This window comes from Erithacus rubecula, assembly GCF_903797595.1.
Source record: "Erithacus rubecula genome assembly, chromosome: 18".
Classification (NCBI taxonomy): domain Eukaryota; kingdom Metazoa; phylum Chordata; class Aves; order Passeriformes; family Muscicapidae; genus Erithacus; species Erithacus rubecula.
This window is the reverse complement of record NC_136670.1, coordinates 1,781,338-1,802,756: the sequence shown is the minus strand read 5'-3', so window position 1 is coordinate 1,802,756 and position 21,419 is coordinate 1,781,338. Positions and strand designations below refer to the sequence as shown.

The window sequence follows — 21,419 nt, the reverse complement described above, 5'->3', positions numbered from 1 at the left end:
GGGAGGAAAAGGGTCACTCATTCCCTCTCTCAATTCGCTTCTCATTCCAGATCTGGACTCCTGTCCCAGGGGCAGGCACAGGCTGCTCCTCTCTCTCTGCCTCTCAGCATGCTGCAGACCTTTGCTGGGCCCCCCCTTGATGCTGCATCTTTCCCAGCTCACTCAGCCCATCCCAGCTCCCTTCCTGCCCTTCCCCAACCTCTTGCACCTCCACTACAGAGTTCTTTTGGGAGGGAGCTAAATTAAGCAAAAGCTTCTAGGGATCAGAACTCCAGCATGGAGGGAAATCAGGAGTGTCTGTGATAAGTGACATTGACAAGATTACAACATCTTTTCCTCCTTATTCGAAGAAAGCAATTAGAAAAGTTAAACTGGAAAAAGGTGCTCTTTAGAGCTATTAACACAAGGATAAAATAGAGGTACCAAATGGTCCTTTGTGGAATCTGGCAATCTCACCAGCAAATCCTTCCTTTCATTCTCCAAACTGCCCAAATTCCTCCGCAGAAATGCCACCTCCTGATGAAGAGTCACAGCCTCCTCCTGCCTTTCAGTGGCCTCTTTCTACAGGGCAGTTTCTAGAGAGGCATGCTTGAGCTCTACATTCAACCAAACTGCAGCAGGGAAGTGAAAGGAGAAGGAGGAGGAGAGCAGGAAAAGCAAAGCAAAGGAAAACTGATGTTCATCCCGCAGAGACAATAGCACCGTCTTCTCTGCCTGCATGTGTTTGCACAACAGTGTGCCAAAGCAGACAGAAATAAAGGAAACACCCATACAAAGAAAAAAACAGGAATGAAAGGGGAAGGATTCAGAGGATTAGGAAGATGTGTTGGCTCTTGGGCTTGTGCAGAGTGAGCAATCCAAGAGAGACCAAGGAGCAGGGATGCCTGTGCAGCCCCACTCCAATGGGATCAATAGCCTGGAAGCCCTGCAGGGGCTGGACTTCGGGGGAATTGAGCTGAGGCATCCAGCTACAGCTCCTTAGCACAGACACCACCTGAAAGGCACCAGCTGTGCACAGGATCAGCCACAGCACAGCCAGATGGCACTGCCAGCTACGGCATCTTTCAAGAGAAAAGGCTTTCACTGGCACTACAGTGGATAAATGTCCTGATGGTTGTGTTTGCTCATCTGCCCTGTCTGGGCACTCCCCTTTTTCTGTGCATGGGATCAGAAATCCCCACTCTTGAGAAAGGATAGGTCAGTGAATGCGTGGGAGAGAAGCTGTACCTTGCTCACTTTCCTCCAACCGTTTCTGCAGCTCCTGATTTTGAGCATTTAGTTGGTCTCTCTGAGCCTGTGTCTTCCTCAGATCCAACTCTATGGCCTTACACTGTGTGGCCATGGCCTCTGCTCTTTCCTCAGAGCTTTGGAGCCTCACACGCAGCTCAGACATCTCAGTTTCCAGCTGCTTCTCTTGAGTCTGCTGGAGACCTGCCTTCTCCATCACTGCCTCCAGCAGGGCTGAGGCCTGGAAGATGGATGCACAGAGCCTCAGGGACAGGGCTGCTCCTGAGGCAGCAGACTGGGCAGGAGGGAGAGCAAGGAAGCAGAAAGGACTTCAGTCAAAACACATGTAGAAAACTGAAGGTGCAGAACCAAGGATTGCAATGGAGACAAATGTGGAGAAAACAGGGAAAGGAAGGCAATGGACACCCTTGAGGCTGCAGCTCTGAACATTGCCTAAACTGGCTGTGCTGGAAGTGCCCTGCCCAGCCTGCCACAGCCACGGCTGTGTCCCCACATTGCTCAGTGCCCAGCACAGGCACCAGCTCCATCTGGCACAACTCTGCTAACACAGGGACAGAGAAGCTCCAAAGGAGTCTGCTGCTGCTTCTCCTCCCAGATTTCCTGCTGGGAGAGAATGGGGGAAAACATCGGCAGCACAGACCAGATCCAGCCTTGGCCTCAGGGTGCAGCAGCAGCCGTGGGCAGAGCACGGCAGCAGTGGATGCTGCTGGGAGGGGAAAGAGGTTGGGGCCTCCAAGCCAAAGGTGGTGTTGTGTGTCCATGGAGAAGAGGATGCCAGTGCACAGCTTACCTGGGTGTTGAGCTCCTGCAGTTGCTTTGTGCGTTTTGAAAAGAGCTGCTCAGACTGCTGAAGAGCAGAATGATACTGAAACACCTGATTGTTCAGGGCCAGGTTCTTTTCCTCCAGGGTTCGGAGGCACAGGTTCTTTTCCTCCTGAGACCTTATCAGATGAGAAGGAAAGCATGTAACTCTTTACTACATGGTATGACATTTTAGAAACACTTAGGATTTGCACCATCTCAGGCAAAAACTGCTGTCTGATGAGCTTTGTCTAAACAACTTGGCTGTTTGCTCCCCATGTAGTTACAGCCCAGCAGGTACCCACTCTGCTTTTGGTCCTGAAAGAATGAGGATTTCCTGCTTATATGCCTTGCCTTCCTTTTCAGATGGAAATGTGAATGGAACTCTAATAGAGTCTCGCTATGGAGACATTTGGAGACATTAACCATTTTGTTGTGACACCACCAGGCTCCAAGGGGGGGAGGTTTGATCAATATGGAAGAGACATTTCCTTCTCCCATTTTGTATGTCCAGGTAGCAGGAGCAGCAGACTACAGCCAGGGGATCTCTGGGAAGTTCCCTAGGATTTACCAGCACCCATCCTACTTTCAGCTGGAGAAACAAAAGCTGAAGACAGAAGTGGCTACAGAGGCTTAGAGTAGAAGCTGCTGGAAGATGCAGAAACCTCCAGGCAAGCAATAGTGCCCTGCCTTCCTTTGTCTTCTTCTTGGAAGAAGAATACTGTGGCACTCAAGATTGGCAGGACTTGATCAGCTGGGGGAGCTCCCCTAACCTTGGTCTTGTTTCTTGCATTTTTTGCACAGTCACTGGGTGGCAAGGACCTTGCTTGACTCCCTCCAGGCACTGGGGGGCATTTTATGATGAATCATCCAACACAGACATTATTGGTTTTGGTTGTCTCTGAGGACAATCTAGCCTAGATCAGCAATCAGGGCCTTCAGATGGCTCTGCCCAGCAAAGGAATTAGATGCCAGGCTCATCCAGATCCCAGAGGCTTCAAGTTACAGGATCCAAGGTGGAGCTGATGGATGCATCCACCTCCTTACACTGCAGCTTGGGCAGTGTTAACACACCCACCTCTCTTGGGTTGCAGTACAGGATGTCTCCAGAAATGTGTATTCTATCACCAGCTGCTGAAGCCGGGTCGGGCAGTGACCCTTATCCCCGTGGCACATACTATCTGCTAATGTGCCATCTTTAAGAACAGGTGGGGCAATCATCTTTATCTTCACCACAACCCATCCTCCCTCCAGGAAAATATCATCTACTGCTTGGTCATTAAGACGCACTGCATGACTGTTAAAATTACATCATCCCACTGGGATATGCTCCAGCCAGGGGGAGGAGCCAAGCCTTTCCTACCTAGATAAAAACTGAGATTTTGGACACCAAGACAACCTTCTTTCCACTGGATTTCCACATCATGGAAAGGATAGACTTTCATACGAAAAACTGCACCTTCTACAGGAGCACTGCTCCAACTGAACCACATCTGCCACTGCAGGAGGATGCAGCCACCATTTAATAGGATTGCTACCAACACCCTGACTGACTGGCGGGTGTCAGCTTAGATTCTGACTCTGGCAGTGTTTTTGGGATTGTTCTTTGTAATAATATATTTCTATTTTAATTTTTCTAGTAAAGAACTGTTATTCCTACTTCCCATACCTTTGCCTAAGAGTCCCTTAGTTTCAAAATTATAATAATTTGGAGGGAAGGGGTTTACATTCTCCATTTCAAAGAGAAGCTTCTGCCTTCATTGGAAGATACCTGTCCTTCAAACCAGGACAGCACCTAACCTAACAACACGAGAGCCCCCAAGGGAAAAGCTACACCAAAACCCATTGTCTTTAAAAATGTTTTAACTAAAGGCATCAAGGAAAAGAAAATGTGATTCAACACTGAGATTTTCTGATGTGTCTGCTCAGAAAGTTCAGATTCTGCCACGTAGGAAATGCTGCCAGAACCCCTGGCATGTGCAAAGATAGACAAGAGGGAATCCATTCACCACAATGCAGAATCCCACAGGCTTTCCTTTACCTGGCTTTTTCCCCTGCTAGGATGTTCACAGCAGCCTGCAAATGGGAATTTTGCCGTGCCACTTCTTCCCACTTGACTCCATACACTCCCTACGTTCTGCAGGTATATTTGCAGCTCCTTGTTCTTATTTTCTGCCTCCTCCAGCATCTTCTGGACGTGTTGGACCTCCAACAGCTTCTGCCTTGATTGTTCCTGGGCCTCACTCACATCCTTCTGTGCTCTCTGGACGATCACTTCCTGCAACTCTCGGGAGGCTGCCAGCTGAGATGTCAACTCTCCCACCTCCAGTCAAACAGAACAGAGCAGTCAGAGGCTACAGCCACAGCTTGTCACTGTCAGCCACAGCAGAGGCCATGAGGAAAGGTAAAGGACAACTTTCCATTTCTCCCTGTGCTGACATCACTAGATTCACAATGGATATGGACAACCTGTTTCAGTTTTAATGTGGCTCACCAAGGGCAGCTGAAAATGCAGCTCCCAAACCAAGGCTAGCAAAAGGAGGCCAGCAGGAATCCATGCTGATGGTTGCTGGCCAACAGCCCAGAGCACTAGCCCAGCTGTCCAGGGCAGCAGGGAGATTCAGCAGAGCACTGAGTGTCCTTCAGAGCAGCTGCCATGGAGAGCACAGGACCAGGCAGCCCCAGGGATCACCCCATCAGCTGCTGCTCTGCCATGGAAATGGAAGAAGGCCACAGATATTCCTCCCTGGATGACTGTGCTGCCACTGCTCTTTCACTCACCTGCTTTTGTAGAGCCTCCTTCTGCTCAAGGAGGAGATTCATTTCCTCCTTGATGCCTTGTAGCTCCTCCTTGTGCCTCCTCTGTGCTGCTTGGATCTCACTGCGAACTTCCTGCAGCTCAGCTTGCAGCTCTGCCTTGATGGTCTGGCAACAAAATGCAGAACAATTTCCTGGGGCCTGTCCTCACGCTCAGCTTTTGCCACTTGCTGTCTCCAAATCCCATTCCTTCAGCTACTTCTTTTGGCTTCTCTAGCCAGCTCTGCCTCCTCTGCAGGCCCTCCTTCCTGGGGCTAATCTCCAGAGCTTGCCAGGCTCTGTGCTCCCAGGGCCTGAAGCAGCCCTTGCCTCCCCAGTCTCAGGAGCTGCATCTTGTGCCCTTGTCACTGCCCTGCACTCTGCTCCCTGCCTACTCACACTTACCTGCCTCTTCTCTTGCTGCTCTTTCACCTCCTGCCTGAGCTGCTGGATCTGCTGGCAGGCTTGGCTCAGCTCTCCACGAATTTGGAGCAGTGCCTCTGATAAAGCACTCCTCTCATTCTCCACTTCCAGCCGCACCTGCAGAGAAGGAAAGAGGAGAGAGCTTCACACTTGCCCTGCAACATCTGTGTGGCAAGAGGCAGAGACTGATGGGCTCACATGCTCTCAGAGCACTCGGCTGCTGCTCCCCTGGGCCACTCTGCCCCGGGGAAGCCACAGCTCCCCAGGACGTGACTTAGAACACAGCCCAAAAGACATCTCTGGGTTACTGCACACAAATACTCCAGACAAAGCTTTAAAAAGATTTTTCTCTATGGTGTCAGCATTCCTGCACTGCCCTCCCCATGCCCACAAAAGAGAAGTCCTATAGACTCACTTTGGCTATGAACACCTGCCAGTACACACCAAAAGGGCAGCAGGAAGAGAACAGTGAAGATACTATGAGGTACATCTTACAAAAACAGAGCACAAGAGCAGCACTCACATCCCAACTGGAAGCTGATGTTTTTGCCTGGCTTCCTATGAGAGGGCTCATTCCTGGGCCCAGAGATTGCCACGTTCACCTTTCAGCACCCCAATTCCAGTGTAGAAGACAAGGAAGACATGCTCCACAGAGCCCATATCCTGCCATCTCTCACAGCTCCAGCCTTGCAAAAAATCACACCAGTTCTCCTTTCACAATCATTACCTGTCGCTTGGCATTTTCAAATCTAGTTTGCTCCTCTTCTTGTTGGGCCTGCAGGGTGGCAACTTTCTGCCTCATTTCAAACAGCACCTCCTGGTGCTCCTGCTCTCTCTCTGCCTTCTCTTTTTCCCATTGTTCCAGCATCTTTGCATGGTGCCTTTCACACTCACTTGCCTGAGGAGAAGAAAAAAAAAAATTTGCTACATGAAGACCAGCACAAAGACTAGCTCATTGCTGAAAATAATGAAGCTTCATCCCACTCACAACTCCCAGCCTGAAAAGGCAACAGCAAAGGCTTTCTGCATTCCAGACACCGTGTCCTGTCATGGAATTTAGAATGAGGCCCTGAGGGTGCAAGAATCACAGACTCATGGAATCATTTCTGTTGGAAAAGATCTTCCCAGAAATATTGGTCCAAACACGCAGAACAGGCAGTGTCACCTTCCCCTCTCTGATGCCCCAGTCACAAGGACTGAAGCACCAGACACAAGGGACCTGTTCCATTTGCTCCGAGCCCAAAGCTGATCCCTGTGTCCACCATGGAAGCACAGCAAGGAAGGAACCGAGTTCCCACGCCTGCAGCAGGCAGCACTGTGGGCATCTGCCCAATGTTGGCATCTGCCCCACATTGCCATCTGCCCCACGTTGCCATCTGCCCCATGGTGGCATCTGCCCCACGTTGCCATCTGCTCCGTGGCAGGTGGGACTCCGGGACGATCCTGCCCTGGGCTGCCACACTTTGGGTGGGCACTGCCCAACCTGCTCTGGAACTCGTCTCACGCCCTCACTGAAGCCGTGGCTGCATTTCCTGCCCTGCACCATCCTGGGGGCCTTCACACGCCTCCAAGCCCGAGCCACTGGCTCTGCTGCCCCGCCCAGCAGCAGGAGGCCTCTGGCAGAGGATTGCTGCCCTTGCACACCCTCAGGCTCTGCTTGTGCTAAACCAACCCACAGGGCCAGCTTGGACAATTCAGAAGCCTGCTGTCCCCTACCAGGTCTTGCAGGAGCTTGTCTCGTTCCAGTTGCTGAGCAGTTCTCTGAAGCCTGAGGCTTTCATGACACTGCTGCTCTGCCTGCAAGAGCTGCTGAGCTGTGTCTTCCCGTTCCTGCCTCCTGAGAGCTCTCTCTGCTTCCAGCTCACGTTGCAGGCACTTCACTTCTCCTGCAAACATGACCAACAGCAAGAGTCAGAGTCTTTAGTGACTTGACTGACCTCAGGCCCTTTCAGTGCCTCCAGCCCCACCACTCCTCAGAAGCCCCGTGGACTGAGGTGGCTTGGCAGGGTGCTTAGCTTCTCTAGGCAGGGGCGGCACCACAAACAAAGCACACGAGGTTCTCACCTTCTTTGGCCTGCATGACCGCAAGCATTTGAGCCTCCAGATGCTTCCTGGTCTCCTGCAGCTGAGATATCTGCTGCTGAGCAGCAAGCAGACTGGATTCCAGGCTCTCCTTTGCTGAGCTACAAGTTGCAAATACAGCGAGACATGAGTTGCTTGCTCCTACCACCCACAGCTGGTTATTCCAGGCTGACGTGGCTCAAGATCCCCACTGCTGGGTATGGAAAAGGGGTGGCATGGAAACTTGTCCAGAGAAGACATATTTGTGCCATTCCAATGGCAAAGCTTTCTTGGCTTTAGGTGTCAGAAAAATGACCTTCACATTGGGGCACATTTTATTTTCTTGAGACTCTTATACATTTTCTGTCCATGGAGTGCAAAAACATCTGAAAGGGTCTGCTCCCTGCCTTTACCTGGTCTCTGCCAGCTGCTTGGAAAGGTCGTGTTGCTGCTGCTCCATGGCTGCCAGTCGGCCCTCAAGGGCAGCCTTCTCCTGGCCCAGCAGCTCCTTCTCTCTGCACACCTGGGCCAAGGGGTGCCCTTGGCCAGAGGATTCCTGGAGCAGCAGCTGCAGAGTCCTGCTCGATGACTCTTGCTCCTGGGAAACCTGGAAGCAGGACAAGGTAGAGCTCGAGCCCTTCCTCGGGAGCCCTGTGCAGAGCCAGCCAGTGCCACCTCGCAGGCAGCCAGAGGACAAGGAGCACCTGTGCTCTGGGCTCAACGTTTCACAGCATCTGCCCCGTGCAGCTCTGACAGCCTGGGCTCCATGAGCCTCTGGCACGGTTCCCTTGGAAGTGCTGTGTCAGGCCCTGCTGCCTTGCCTGGGACCAGACAGCACCTTCCCAACAAACATCCCTACTCCTGACTCCGTGTTGTCACCCAAAAACACTGCATCTTCCACAACTGCCTACACAAAGCACTCTAAGCACCAGCAGAGCAGCTGCTGTTCAGGCATGTGTCCAAAACTCTGCTGGGTTTAGTCCATCACTCTGCTCACCTGCTGCATTCCTTCCCACACCAAATCTAATCCCCACATGTTGCCTCCCGTTGCTTGGCCACGGGAGAAGCAGCTCCCATGCCCAGCTTTTGGCCTGAAGCTGATTTGAACAGCAAGCTCCAGAGCTTCATCACTCATTCCAGGCATGCCAGGAAACAATCTGGCAGTCAATGCTGTCTGGTTAGAGCCAGGCACACAGACAAGGCTGCCTGCTGCAGCCCGGGCTGCTTTGCCAAAACAGGCCTGGACTGACAGGGAGAGAGAGTCCCAATTGTTTGTCAGACACTTCATTGGAATATTTCAGGGATGTTGCAGTGGACTCAAGGGCAATACCAAAGCCCACCTGGAGATGAGACCTGCCCATGCAAGTGTCAGGAGCCCTTCTCTGTAGGACTGCTAAATCTTTTCTTTAAACTCCCTTTGGCCTTTTCACTCTTGATTAGTGCAGCAGTCAGGAATAGAGCATTCCTTCTCCCTTCGTCTTCTCCTCTTCCTCTCTGTTTCAAGGTGGCAGGAACCCCATAAACCTGACGCTCCAACTCTTTCTGCATCCTTTCACTCCTCAATTCCAATTGCTGGGTTATTTCATTCCAAATTTGCATCTCAGCTGCATGCATCTCATTCTTCATTTCCACCTCTCTCATCTGCTGCTGGTACAATTCCCTTTCATGCTGCAGGAGAAACAGGGAGGAAAAGGGTCACTCATTCCTTCTCTCAGTTTGCTTCTCATACCTGATCTGGACTCCTGTCCCAGGGGCAGGCACAGACTACGCCTCTCTCTCTGCCTCTCAGCATGCTGCAGACCTTTGCTGGGACCCCCTTGATGCTGCATCTTTCCCAGCTCACTCAGCCCATCCCAGCTCCCTTCCTGCACTTCCCCAACCTCTTGCAGCTCCACTCCAGTGTTCCTTTGGGGAGGAGCTGCCAGAACTGCAGCCATCATTTCAGTCCACGCTAAGCAGGATTTAGGCAGTGCCAGGAAAATGTGCTCTCCAGCAGGGAGGAAGGGAAGAGCAAACACCCCCAGCATTCCATTCCCTGGATTGGGGCAACAGCAGTGGTTTTCCACCTCTCCTGTGTAGAGTTTCCATGGCACCATCCCGAGAGCCCCACTGCCCTCTCTTGGAGCAGCAATGGCCAGATCAGGCTGTCATTCTCTGCTGCCACTCAGGACCACTTCTCCCCTTGCAGGCACACTTCCATCTCTGCATCAGCACTTGGCTTTCCTCTCTTCTCTCCCCACTGGCTGCTCTCAGATGGCCAAGGCCAAACACCTTTCTATCAACAGCAAACCTGTTCTTCTCACCCCTCCTTCCACATCCAGATGCTTATTAATCTGAACATGGCTTAGCCCACGAGGAATTGCTCAAACCATGCAATGCCAGTAGAGACAGTGTGGACATTGAGAACTAAAGCTTCTAGGACACAGAACTCCAGCATGGATGTAAATCAGCAGCCTCAGTACTAAGGGACTTTGACATGACTACAACATCTTTTCCTCCTTATTCAGAAGAATGTAATTAGAAAAGGTAAACTGGAAAAAGTTGCTCCTTAGAACTATTAACAGAAGGTCCAAACAAAGGTACAAAATGGCCCTTTGTGGCATCTGCCAATCTCACCAGCAAATCCTTCCTTTCCTTCTCCAGGCTCTCCAATTTCCTCCACAAAGATGCCACCTCCTGATGAAGAGTCTCAGCCTCTTCCTTCAGGGCAATTTCTAGAGAGGTCTTCTGCTGCTCTTCCCTCCTTATCACTGCAACAGAGAAGGAGAAGAAGTTGGAAAAAAGTAAAGCAAATGCAAACTGATGAACATCCTGCAGAGACAACAGCCCTGTCTCCTCTCTCTGCATGTGTTTGATGGGCCCTAAGCCCACAAAGAGCTCCAAAGCAGACAGAAATGAAGGAAACTTCCACAAAACAAAACAAAAAAAAACAAACAGGAATGAATGGGGCAGGGTTCAAAGGATTAGGAAAATGTGTTTCGTCTTGGGCTTGTGCAGAGTGAGCAATCCAAGCGAGACCAAGGAGCAGGGATGCCTGTGCAGCCCTGCTCCAGAGGGATCAATAGCCTGGAAGCCCTGCAGGGGCTGGAGTTTGGGAGAATTGAGCTGAGGCATCCAGCTACAGCTCCTTAGCACAGACACCACCTGAAAGGCACCAGCTGTGCACAGGATCAGCCACAGCACAGCCAGATGACACTGCCAGCCATGGCATCTTTCTAGAGAAAAGGTTTTCACAGGAATTACAATGGATAAATGTCCTGATGGTTGTGTTTGCTCATCTGCCCTGTCTGGGCACTCCCCTTTTCCTGTGCATGGGATCAGATAACCCCACTGGTGTGGATAGGATAGGGTAGTGAAAGGATGGGAGAGAAGCTGTACCTTGCTCACTTTCCTCCAACAGTTTCTGCAGCTCCTGATTTTGAGCATTTAGTTAGTCTCTCCGAGCCTGTGTCTTCCTCAGCTCCAGCTCCATGACCTTACACTGTGTGGCCATGGCCTCTGCTCTTTCCTCAGAGCTTTGGAGCCTCACACACAGCTCAGACGCCTTTGTTACTGCAGCTGAAAATAGGATGGATGCTGGTAAATCTTAGGGAACTTCCCAGACATCCCCTGGCTCTAGGCAGCTGTTTCTCTTCCCTGGAGAAACAAGTTGGGGCAAGGAAATGTCTCTTCCATGTTGACCAAACCTACCTCCCTTGGAGCCTGGTTAGTCCGAAGAAAATTGTTCTTCCCTCCTAATGTCTTCATTGCAAGACTTCCATGGCTTTGTATTCACATTTCCATCTGAAAAAGAAGGCAGAGCATGTAAGCAGGAACTCTTCATTCTTTCAAACTCTTTCAAAACCAGAGTGGGGAAATGATGGGCTGTGAATGCAAGGGGAACAAACAGCCAAGTTGTTTAGACAAAGCGCATCAGATAGAGCAGTTTATCCCTGAGGTGGTGCAAGTCCTAAGAGTTTATAAAATCTCATACCATGTAGTAATGAGCTGTATGCTTTCCTTGTCATCTGGTACTGTCTCTGGAGGAAAAGAACCTGTGCCTCAGAACACTGGAGGAAAAGAACCTGGCCCTGAACATTCATTCAGGTGTTTCAGTATCATTCTGCTCTTCAGGAGACTGAGCAGTTGTTTTTAAAATGCACAAAAGAACTGCAGGAGCTCAATATCCAGGTAAGCTGTGCACTGGCATCCTCTTCTCCATGGACACACAACACCACCTTTGGCTTGGAGGCCCCAACCTCTTTCCCCTCCCAGCAGCATCCACTGCTGCCGTGCTCTGCCCACGGCTGCTGCTGCACCCTGAGGCCAAGGCTGGATCTGGTCTGTGCTGCCGATGTTTTCCCCCATTCTCTCCCGGGTCCCAGCAGGAAATCTGGGAGGAGAGGCAGCAGCAGACTCCTTTGGAGCTTCTCTGTCCCTGTGTTAGCAGAGTTGTGCCAGATGGAGCTGGTGCCTGTGCTGGGCACTGAGCAATGTGGGGACACAGCCGTGGCTGTGGCAGGCTGGGCAGGGCACTTCCAGCACAGCCAGTTTAGGCAATGTTCAGAGCTGCAGCCTCAAGGGTGTCCATTGCCTTCCTTTCCCTGTTTTCTCCACACTTGTCTCCATTGCAATCCTTGGTTCTGCACCTTCGGTTTTCTACATGTTTTTTGCCTGAAGTCCTTTCTGCTTCATTGCTCTCCCTCCTGCCCAGTCTGCTGCCTCAGGTGCAGCCCTGTCCCTGAGGCTCTGTGCATCCATCTTCCTTACCTTGGCCCTGCTGGAGGCAGTGATGGAGAAGGCAGCTCTCCAGGAGACTCAAGAGAAGCAGCTGGAAACTGAGGTGTCTGAGCTGCGTGTGAGGCTCCAAAGCTCTGAGGAAAGAGCAGAGGCCATGGCCACACAGTGTAAGGCCATAGAGTTGGATCTGAGGAAGACACAGGCTCAGAGAGACCAACTAAATGCTCAAAATCAGGAGCTGCAGAAACTGTTGGAGGAAAGTGAGCAAGGTACAGCTTCTCTCCCACGCATTCACTGACCTATCCTTTCTCAAGAGTGGGGATTTCTGATCCCATGCACAGAAAATGGGAGTGCCCAGACAGGGCAGATGAGCAAACACAACCATCAGGACATTAATCCACCGTAGTGCCTGTGAAAACCTTTTCTCTTGAAAGATGCCGTGGCTGGCAGTGCCATCTGGCTGTGCTGTGGCTGATCCTGTGCACAGCTGGTGCCTTTCAGGTGGTGTCTGTGCTAAGGAGCTGTAGCTGGATGCCTCAGCTCAATTCCCCCGAACTCCAGCCCCTGCAGATCCTCCAGTCTATTGATCCCATTGGAGCGGGGCTGCACAGGCATCCCTGCTCCTTGGTCTCTCTTGGATTGCTCATTCTGCACAATCCCAAGAACAAAAATATTTTCCTATTCCTCTTAACCGTGTCCCTTTCATTCCTGTTTTTTTCCTTTGTGTGGAAATTTCCTTTATTTCTGTCTGCTTTGGCACACTGTTGTGCAAACACATGCCGGCAGAGAATACGGTGCTATTGTCTCTGTGGGATGAACATCAGTTTTCCTTTGCTTTGCTTTTCCTGCTCTCCTCCTCCTTCTCCTTTCACTTCCCTGCTGTAGATTGGTTAAATGCAGAACTCAAGCACGCCTCTCTAGAAATTGCCCTGTAGAAAGAGGCCACTGAAAGGCAGGAGGAGGCTGAGACTCTTCATCAGGAGGTGGCATTTCTGCGGAGGAAGTTGGGAAGCTTGGAGAATGAAAGGAAGGATTTGCTGGTGAGATTGACAGCTGCCATAAAGGGTCATATTCTACCTCTGTTTGGACCTTGTGTTAATAGCTCTAAGGACCACGTTTTCCAATTTAACTTTTCTAATTACATTCTTTGGAATATGGAGGAAAAGATGTTGTAGACATTTCAATGTCACTTATCACAGAGGTTACACAGATGGTTTGCAAATTCATGAAGAGAATGCGCGAGGAAGAGACGGGAGTACTGGGCACAGTGTTCTGAGTGTATTCTCCCATCTTCAAAAGCAAGAGCAGTGCTGCCCTGCTGGATATGCAGGGCATATAAGGGTCCTTCCAATGCAAAGCAAGTAAGCAGCCTGTGGCCTGCCTTTGATCCCCCCAGGAACTGCTTGGCCTCTCAAGCAGTGCCTGCTGCTCACTGTAAGCCTCAGAAGCCATGGGAGTGAGGCCAAAGCTCCACGTCTCTTCTCTGGGGCAGCTGGGCACATGACTGCCTCTGGCAGCTTCCCAAGTCTCCCGTGCCTTCTGCAGGTGCCCGCCATGGTGAGGTACATCCACCAGTGGCTCATGGCCAATGAGAGGCCTGAGTACAATGTGTACAGGCCCCTTCTGGACCTGACAGAGGCACAGCCCGCAGACGTGGTGATGGCTCTCCTGCGTGTGGCCCCATCGTGTGACAGGTATGGGGCCCACGTGCCCACAAGGCTCCGGGCTCACCAGCCCATCACCCTGTACAGCCTGTCCCAGGTGTCTGGCAAACAGAGAATTGCAGGGCCCTCTGGCTCCTCCTTTTGCCAGCCCCACCATGGCAGCCCCTGACGTGCTGCCCTGCTCGCTCCCTGCCCCTCAGGGGCCAGTGCCCACAGGTCTGGGCTGCCTGGCTGCTGCCAGTGAGGGGCAGTGGGCATAGACAGGGCTGGCAGCCAGCTCAGCTCGCCACTGCTGCACAGACCACAGTGCTTTGTCCCAGACCTGACTGAGACACGGCTCTCACCCCACAGAGCTGCTATGGCCATGTGGAAGAGCATCATGTGCTCGTGCAAGACAGCAGAGCTGGCCATGCTGATACTCCTTGATGTGCTGGGCAACTGGCCAGAGCACAGCACCAGCACCTCTGATGGTGACTGCACGGCTGTCCTTACCCTTGCTGTGAGTTTCTGCCACTGGCCTTTGCTCACCCCAAGGTCACCTCTCCGTCAGCTCTCCAGCCTCCATCCCCCAGGGCATCTCCCTGCCTCGGGTGCCTGCCTGCATCCTGGCCTAGGGGCAGCTTCAGGGCCACCAGGCCCGCAGCTGCCCCTGCATCTCCGCCGGCCTCTGCCTCCCACTCTCGGGCCCTGCCACATGGACACCTCGGTGGTGAGCGCTGTCTCAGGCTGCTGTGTCCTTTGCAGGCAACTGTGGTGATCTGGAAGATCCTCCACGTGCCCTGCGTCCCCCACGTCGTGACCGTCTATTTCCCCCGCCTCTTTGCGCATCTGCTCTTCCAAGTGCTCTCCAGCACACTGCATATGCCAGAGGTGGTCCATACCTTCTGGAAGGGGTGCCAGCAGCAACACGGCCTTGCCACCAACCCCAACAGGTGCTCCCTCCATGGCAGTGTTTCTGTCCCTGCCATGTCCCCAGGACAGAAGCCAGTGCTCCCAGTGTGACCTGACCTTTGCTGTTCACACAGCTTTGCAGAGCAGACGCTGAAGGCCCTGCTCTGCCAACTGCACTATAAGGATGCGGTGGTGGCACTGGAAGACAAGCGGGCCTGGGACACGCTGCTCTGTGCTGACACCCAGCACTGTGCTGTAGGCATGCTGGCCAGGTGAGACCCCCTTCTCCGCACCTGCCCCTGGCATTTGTGCCCTGTGCCCAGGCTGCCCCACACGGTCCTCGTGATTGTGGGCTAGAGGGATTTGTCATCAAGGGATGGCCAAAGAGGCAGCAAAAGTCTGGGAGTGGAGGGTGCCCAAGAGCAGCCCCCTCCCAAAGGGACTGAGTCCCCTTGCAGGGTTGCTGGAGAACGAACAGAACTCCGTGAGTCACTGTGGGAAGAGGTTTGCCCTCATTGGCTCAGGGTTTTGCTTCCCGTTTGCTCCTGACAGAGAATTGTGCCACAAATCCGTAGCCTTGTGTTCCGAAATTGCCTCCTCCCTGCTCGGGCTGCTCAGCAAAGACATGCCATGCTGGGATTTGGCCACCATGGCGTTCCTTGTGGAGGTGAGCCTGAAGGCCAGCGCTGCCTGGCTGAGCTGCGTCCCAGCTCTCTGCACTCTCGTGGCCGCAGCTGCCTGGGACGGTGCCCGCGCCCTGTGCTGCTGCCTGGGCCCAGCCCTGTGCGGTTCGGGGCTCCTGCCGGCCGGCTCCCCTGGCAGCGCCCCGTGCCTTTCAGATCCTCCAGTGCAGGGCCTGCAGAGAATGGCACGAGCGCGCCCTGGACATCATGTCAAAGAACCTGCAGAGCGAGTGCAGGGAGAGGCATCGCCTGGCACTGCGAGGCCTCGTGCTGCTCGGCAAGAACATCTCCATGGTGAGAAGGGGGCAGCGGCTGAAGCCGTGCTGCTGGCGTGGGGCTGGGGAACGCGGTCGCTTGCGCTTGGCTGGGCTTCGGGAGCTGAGGCAGCTGCTCCCAGCTCTCCTGCCTCCCCCTTCAGCTGCCCGAGTTCTTTGGCACAGGCCTTTGGCTTCTGGGCCCTGCGGCACCAGGGTGCCGTTTGACACGCTTCTGTTTCACACAGGCCATACGAATGTGGGGCCTGCACACAAGGCTCGTGGAGCTCCTGAGGGAAAATGACAGCGACGTGGTTAGGATGAGCATCGTTCGCCTCAGCTCTCTCTGGCCGTACAACGGCTCCACGATATCAACCCCCCTCGCCCTGCAGCTGGCTGACATGCTCCTGCCTCTCTTTGACAACGTAAGGCTCGCTGCCTCCAGCCACGGCCACTGGCTGCTGCCTGCCCACACTGTGTACCCGGGGCATTTCCAGGCCTTTGCCCATTTGGGCATGAAGCAGCCCATGCTGAGGTCTTTTTCTCCTCCTTTCCTACAGGATGATAGCCAGGTGCAGTTGAGCTCCATGTCCATCTTCCGAGAGCTGACGATTTTTTCAGCAGGAAGAATCCACACGGCCCTGAAATCCCATGTGCGTCAGAGCCTGCTCCCACTCTCCTTCCATTGTCACGACGAGAACCAGCGCGTGGCTGAGGTGAGGACTCAGCGGCTGCCGGCAGCCCCCTGGCAGGAGCCTTGGCTGCCTCCTCCTCTGGCGCCTGGCGGGCTGCATTCTCCTCCTGGCCGTGCTCCAGGGACGTGGCTCCTGTGCCCTCAGCTGTGGTGCCACCTCCACCTCTGTGCTGCTCTCCAGGACTCCCGGGCAACGCTGCGTTCTTCAGCCAGGTACCTGCAGTGGAAGAATCTCCAAGAGATGCTGCAGGAGGAGCAGACCTGGAGTTGTGGCATGAATCTGGTAAGGACGGCCCGGCAGCCCCGGCCTCGGGCTGGAGAAGCCGCCTGAGCGCGCTCGCTGCTCAGTGTGTGCGGCTGGCAGCCGCAGCCCTGCCCAGTGCTGCAGCCACACGCTGCTCCCTTCCCTGGGCCACGTGGGCTCTGCTCCCGGCTCCTTTGGGCCCGAGCCCGGTTCCGATGGATCCCTGGCCCAGCTGGGCTGTTCAGCGGGGCAGCACTGTATCTCCCCTGGCAGCAGCCAGCCCTTTGCCCCTGCAGAGCTCAGCTCCAGATGCTGGCCGCCTCATGGCTCTGTGGGCAGGGGAGGCCAGTGCTGGCCGCACACAGCACCCGGCCAAGGGGCTGAGCCTGCACCAACTGCACCCTCCTGGCGTTCTCCCCAGCTGGCAGAGGACAAGAGCCGAGCGTGTGAGAACCTGCGTCACGCGCTGCTGTACCTGGACAGCCCGCAGGAGTCCCTGCGACAGGCAGCCATCAGGTTCCTTGGTGAGCCATGAGCCCGGGCTCCCAACCCTCTCCTCCTTGTCCAGGCCCGGCACAGCTATTTCCCAGCCCCGGTTGCTGCCCCGGCATTGCCATCCGGGCCCGGTGCCGTGGAGCCCCGACTGCCCTCAGGGCTGCTGCCGCCCTCCCGCAGTCGTGCCCTTGGGCAGCAGTGTGTGACAGGGGCCCAGGCTGAGCCATGCAGGGGGTACGAGGGCATGTGGCCTCAGGGCTGGCAGTGCCCCGGGCAGGGAGCTGTGCCGCTCGGGCTGTGACAGGCTCTGTGTTCTCAGGGATGGCCGGGCAGCACCTCAGGGGGCACAAGCGACAGCTCCGGCACATCTGTCAGGGTGAGTCAGGGCAGCAGGCTGTCAGCCCCACCTGCTGGGGGCAGCTACAATCCCTGCCCAGCTGCCGAGGGCTCTGCTCCCTGTGCGGACCAGGGCTGCCTTGCCAGAGCAGCCACAGATATTTCGGGGCCTCGTGGGGCAATAGTGCCCAGTATCTTCGGGCTGATCCCCTTGCTCCCTGCTCCCTCGTGGCCGTGGCCAGAACCGCCTGGCATGGCGCCAGCGTGGGGATCCCCTCGGGTCCCCTCAGCTGTGGGATCTGACCGTAGCTCTGTTCGTCTGTCTTGCAGCCCTTGAAGACAAGGCGGAGGACATGAGTCCTGCCACCAGGAGCCAGGCTCTCGAAACTGCCTTTCTCCTGCGGGCAGTAGAGAGAGCTTCGGGCTCCATATGGCAGAAGCTGCAACATCACTTCTGCTGGGCTCGCTGCAAATGGCCTTGTCTGTGCGGCCGTGGCCGGCTCTGCTGCTGGAGCTCTGAGGAGAGCTGTGTGGAGAGGGTCTCTGCCAGCTGGGGCCACCTGAGCCACCGGGGCTTATTCTTTTCTCTAAGATTGTTTTTTCTATCTTTTTTGTTCTTCTTTACGATGTAAATATAGACATGTCAATATGTAAATATATACATGTGTTCTCATAGCCAGACTCCCAGGATCTTTCTTTTGGTGCCCAGTGTCTGCAAGGACAGGGGAAGAGGGGACTCGTGCTTGGCAAGCTGCCCAGGCATGCAGTGGGGAAGGGAGGATGGCCAGGAGCCCCTTGGCCTTTGGTGGTTGTGCTGCGGCCCTAACGCTGCCGAGCGAGCGGCTGGGCACGGCCGGAGCTGCTGCGAGAGCGGTGCCTGGAGATGGGCACAAGGCCTCTCCCAGCCAGGAAGCGCCATCTGTGTCCTCCTGCCCGAGTGCTGCTGCCTGCATTGCTGAGGGCTCCCAGGTGCCTCTGGATGTGGCTCCTGCGGAGCTGCTTCGGGGCCGCGCCGCTGCCGGGCAGGTTGGCGGGGCTGGGGCAGACCCTGAGGGGACGGGGCGCTGGGAGGCCACGAAGGGATGAGATGCTGCAGAAGCCCTGATGGGACAAGGCCCTGGGAAGGCACGAGGGCCACGTGGGTGGCAGAGAGTGGGTGGCAGGAGCTTCCAAGGGACAGGAGGCCCCTGAGGGGCCGGGCTGCTGGCAAGCCCTGAGCAATTGGGAGTCAGAGGCCAGAAGCAGCCCCCAGGCAACCGCCTTGTTCCTGCCACCTGGCTGCTCTGGCGCTTCCCCAGAGAGTCTGCCACGCCTGTGGCTGAAGGCCTCGAGGCTGGGCCTCAGCAGGAGGCTGGGGACACCCCCGAGGGGCCCAGGCCGGGCTGGCTGGGGACAAGGAGGCCAAGGGGGCCCTGCCAGGGCACGGCCACTGGGGGCTGCCAGGGCAGTGGGCAGAGGCACGGCTGGCGGCCACGGAGCTGAGACCGAGGCCCCCCTGACACAGAGCTCTGGGCCTGCAGAGCTTCTGCCTCCATGGGGAGGGTGGCCATGTCTCCTGGAGCTGGGCTGCCGAGTGGCTGCTGCCCCAGCGCCTCTGGGCACCATACAAACAGCACCAGAAGCAGCACAGGAACAGCAGCACCCCAAACGCCGGCACCTGCTCCACGAGGCATCCGCACCAGCCGCGATGCCAACAGGGGCCATGCTGTGGGCACCATTGCAGGGTCCTTGGCAAGAGGCTTCAGTAGAACTGGCCACAAGGCTTTGCTCTTCACTTGCCAGCATCAAATCAACCATTGCCAGTTGCAGCCTGTGGCTCCGACTGGCTCCAATGGTTATGCTTGAGGGCAGACTCACCTTCCACAGGCAGGCGTCCCAAGGCAGCGGCATCCGTGCCATTGTGAGAGAGACACTAGCCCTGTGCCGCTGCTGCCACCCCTCTCCCCATGCAGTTCTCTTCAAGATCCATGAGCTTCCAAACCTAATCCTGGACTGGCTTGGAACAAAGGAAATAGCAGCAGGTAGTGAAGAAAAGCAGGACCTTGTGGCTCATGTTCCGGGCTGGAAGAAAGCACTGTGGTGTCTGCAGAGGAGGTGGCCCGCTTCACGGGCTCAGGCTTTGCTGATAGAAGATCCTGCTCTGCCCCTGCTGGAGGCCATTCCCTACCAATGCATGGCACTCCATTGTTCCTGGATCAAGTCTTGTGGGCCTGTGGCAGCAACTCTGTCCTGTGTTCATCTGACAGCAGAAGAGGGCAGGACATGGAGCTTGCAGCACTTGTCTTGGCTGCTCCTTCAGAGGGCTGGCACCATCATCAGAGACACAGAACAGCTTCTCCTCCCAGACTTATCCCTAGCCACTGCACTTGGCCAGGCAGCTGTCTTGATCTTCACTGGGGCCCTGCCTGTTTTTGTATAGCAGCCACCTATAGCATTAACACATGTTGTGATAGGAGACAGACAACAGGACCCTTACTAATCCATATCACAACATCCTCTTTATTGTTTGAAATCGTTTTTAAACAGAGGATTTGAATTCCCTCGCTCGTGACTGATGATTGTTTGGGAGTTTGGACTGCTTAACTCTCTGAGAAGGTAAGTGTCTGCTGCTTATAAAGGAAGGTCATTGGGTGAAATCTCTGTTTGGGTTTGAATATACCCTATCACTGTTCACCTACGGTCTGTTTATTGGACCAGGCTAATCAAGCCAAATTTCTCATCTGTGGCCGACTTAACTGTCTAGCTACAAGCCAGTTTGTGCTGTGACAGATCTCCTCCTTAAGGCAGCTGTCTGCACCAGCCTCTCTGTAGAGGATTTCGTGGCACTGCCTGAGGACATAGAGCATGAAGCCACTCGGGCGACCTGCCATGCTGCAGAACAGATGGACCAACAACAGGAGATGCTCAAGAAACTTGCAATCCTGTTGGGAAATCCAGAGCCAGAGAATTTCTGAGGAAAATTGCCTCAATCCAATTCCTGCCTCTACTGGATATGCCCCTAAACATGATGAATTTCCATCCTCCTTTTGCAGACTGCAATAAGGGCTGTGGCTCTGAAAGGCAGCATTTCCTAGAGCAAAAATGTGGCTGAGCTCATGTGGATTTCAGCCACCATCATGAAAAATTCCCATGAATCTGAGAAGGGATCCCTGAAGGCCGTGAGAATCCTTGTAGGGATACCCACTGTCCTGGCGGTGGCCAACTGGAGCATGTGTGCAGGCAGCCTGCTCGACACAACTGCTCATCTCTGTACCACGAGCTCACAGCCACACCCCAGCCCTTGCACTGCCACCCAAAACCCCCCTGTCCTGGGCTGGCCCCACAGCATGGGCAGCAGGGGACGGGGGAATTCTGCCACTCTGCCCTGCTCAGGTGAGATCTCACCTGCAGAGCTGCCTCCAGCCCTCAGGTCCAACACCACAAGGATGTGGAGCTGCTGGAGTGAGTCGAGATGTGAAAAATGAGGTTCACTTTCCTGACAAAATTTAAAAAGTTTCATGAAAGACGATAAGAGACAAACAGTAAAGCAAAAGTGGATATGGTCAGGTGCTTGGCATTCATCAGCCAAGAGCATCTTCAGCCAAGAGCAGACCTGCTGTTTTGGAGACACCCCTTAAATTCATCAGCCCAGTGCATATTCATGTCATGCATATTCAAACTCTTCTAAAATATAATTTCCATATTCCAGGAACTGTTTTACATGGTCACTCCCTGAGATCCCCTTTTTAGAGTATGCATGTTTCTTGGCTGTGGTTTTAATTTCTTTTCCTTATCAGTCTTAATTTGGGCTTCCATTTCTACAGTCCATCCTGGTAGCTGGTATATCAGTAGCAGGTGTCTTCACTGGGTGTTATCCAACCAAGCAGGCAGTTCACTTACTACAAAGACACTTTATCAGCTTGTGTTACTGCTAAAGAAAACTATACCTTAAAAACCCTTTTCACACCACACATACAGTACCCACCCCAATATTTATGAAAAGCCAATACCATGATATGTATTTATAACAAAGAGAGGCCAACGAGATGCTCCAAGGGCTGTAGCCCCTCTGCCCTGAGCCAGGCTGGGAGAGCTGGGGGTGTTCAGCCTGGAGACGAGAAGGCTCCAGGG

At 54.2% G+C, this 21,419-nt stretch overlaps 3 protein-coding genes across 3 annotated transcripts in view; 1 reads left to right on the top strand and 2 right to left on the bottom strand.

The window, feature by feature from the left end:
• The window catches only part of LOC306809886 (uncharacterized protein), a gene marked incomplete at its 5' end in the record, with an annotated part of 176,493 nt that overhangs the window by 102,818 nt on the left and 52,256 nt on the right, over window positions 1-21,419 (bottom strand). The window lies entirely within an intron of this gene.
• LOC306809888 (uncharacterized protein) lies at window positions 969-7,302 on the bottom strand (the record flags this gene model as incomplete). Its single annotated transcript, XM_079321794.1, has 7 exons — window positions 6,985-7,302; window positions 5,996-6,166; window positions 5,251-5,385; window positions 4,163-4,372; window positions 2,039-2,092; window positions 1,228-1,468; window positions 969-994 (listed from the first exon to the last, which is right to left on the bottom strand). Exons 1-7 carry the CDS (start codon window positions 7,162-7,164, stop codon window positions 969-971), a joined length of 1,017 nt encoding a protein of 338 aa, XP_079177920.1. The 5' UTR covers window positions 7,165-7,302.
• LOC306809887 (maestro heat-like repeat-containing protein family member 7) lies at window positions 14,116-18,414 on the top strand (the record flags this gene model as incomplete). The annotated part of the gene is made up of 12 exons (XM_079321793.1): window positions 14,116-14,211; window positions 14,457-14,644; window positions 14,738-14,875; window positions 15,156-15,270; window positions 15,443-15,580; window positions 15,789-15,965; window positions 16,101-16,256; window positions 16,416-16,517; window positions 16,900-17,002; window positions 17,293-17,349; window positions 17,640-17,793; window positions 18,279-18,414. The coding sequence occupies exons 1-12, from the start codon at window positions 14,122-14,124 to the stop codon at window positions 18,412-18,414; spliced, it is 1,554 nt and encodes a 517-aa protein (XP_079177919.1). The 5' UTR covers window positions 14,116-14,121.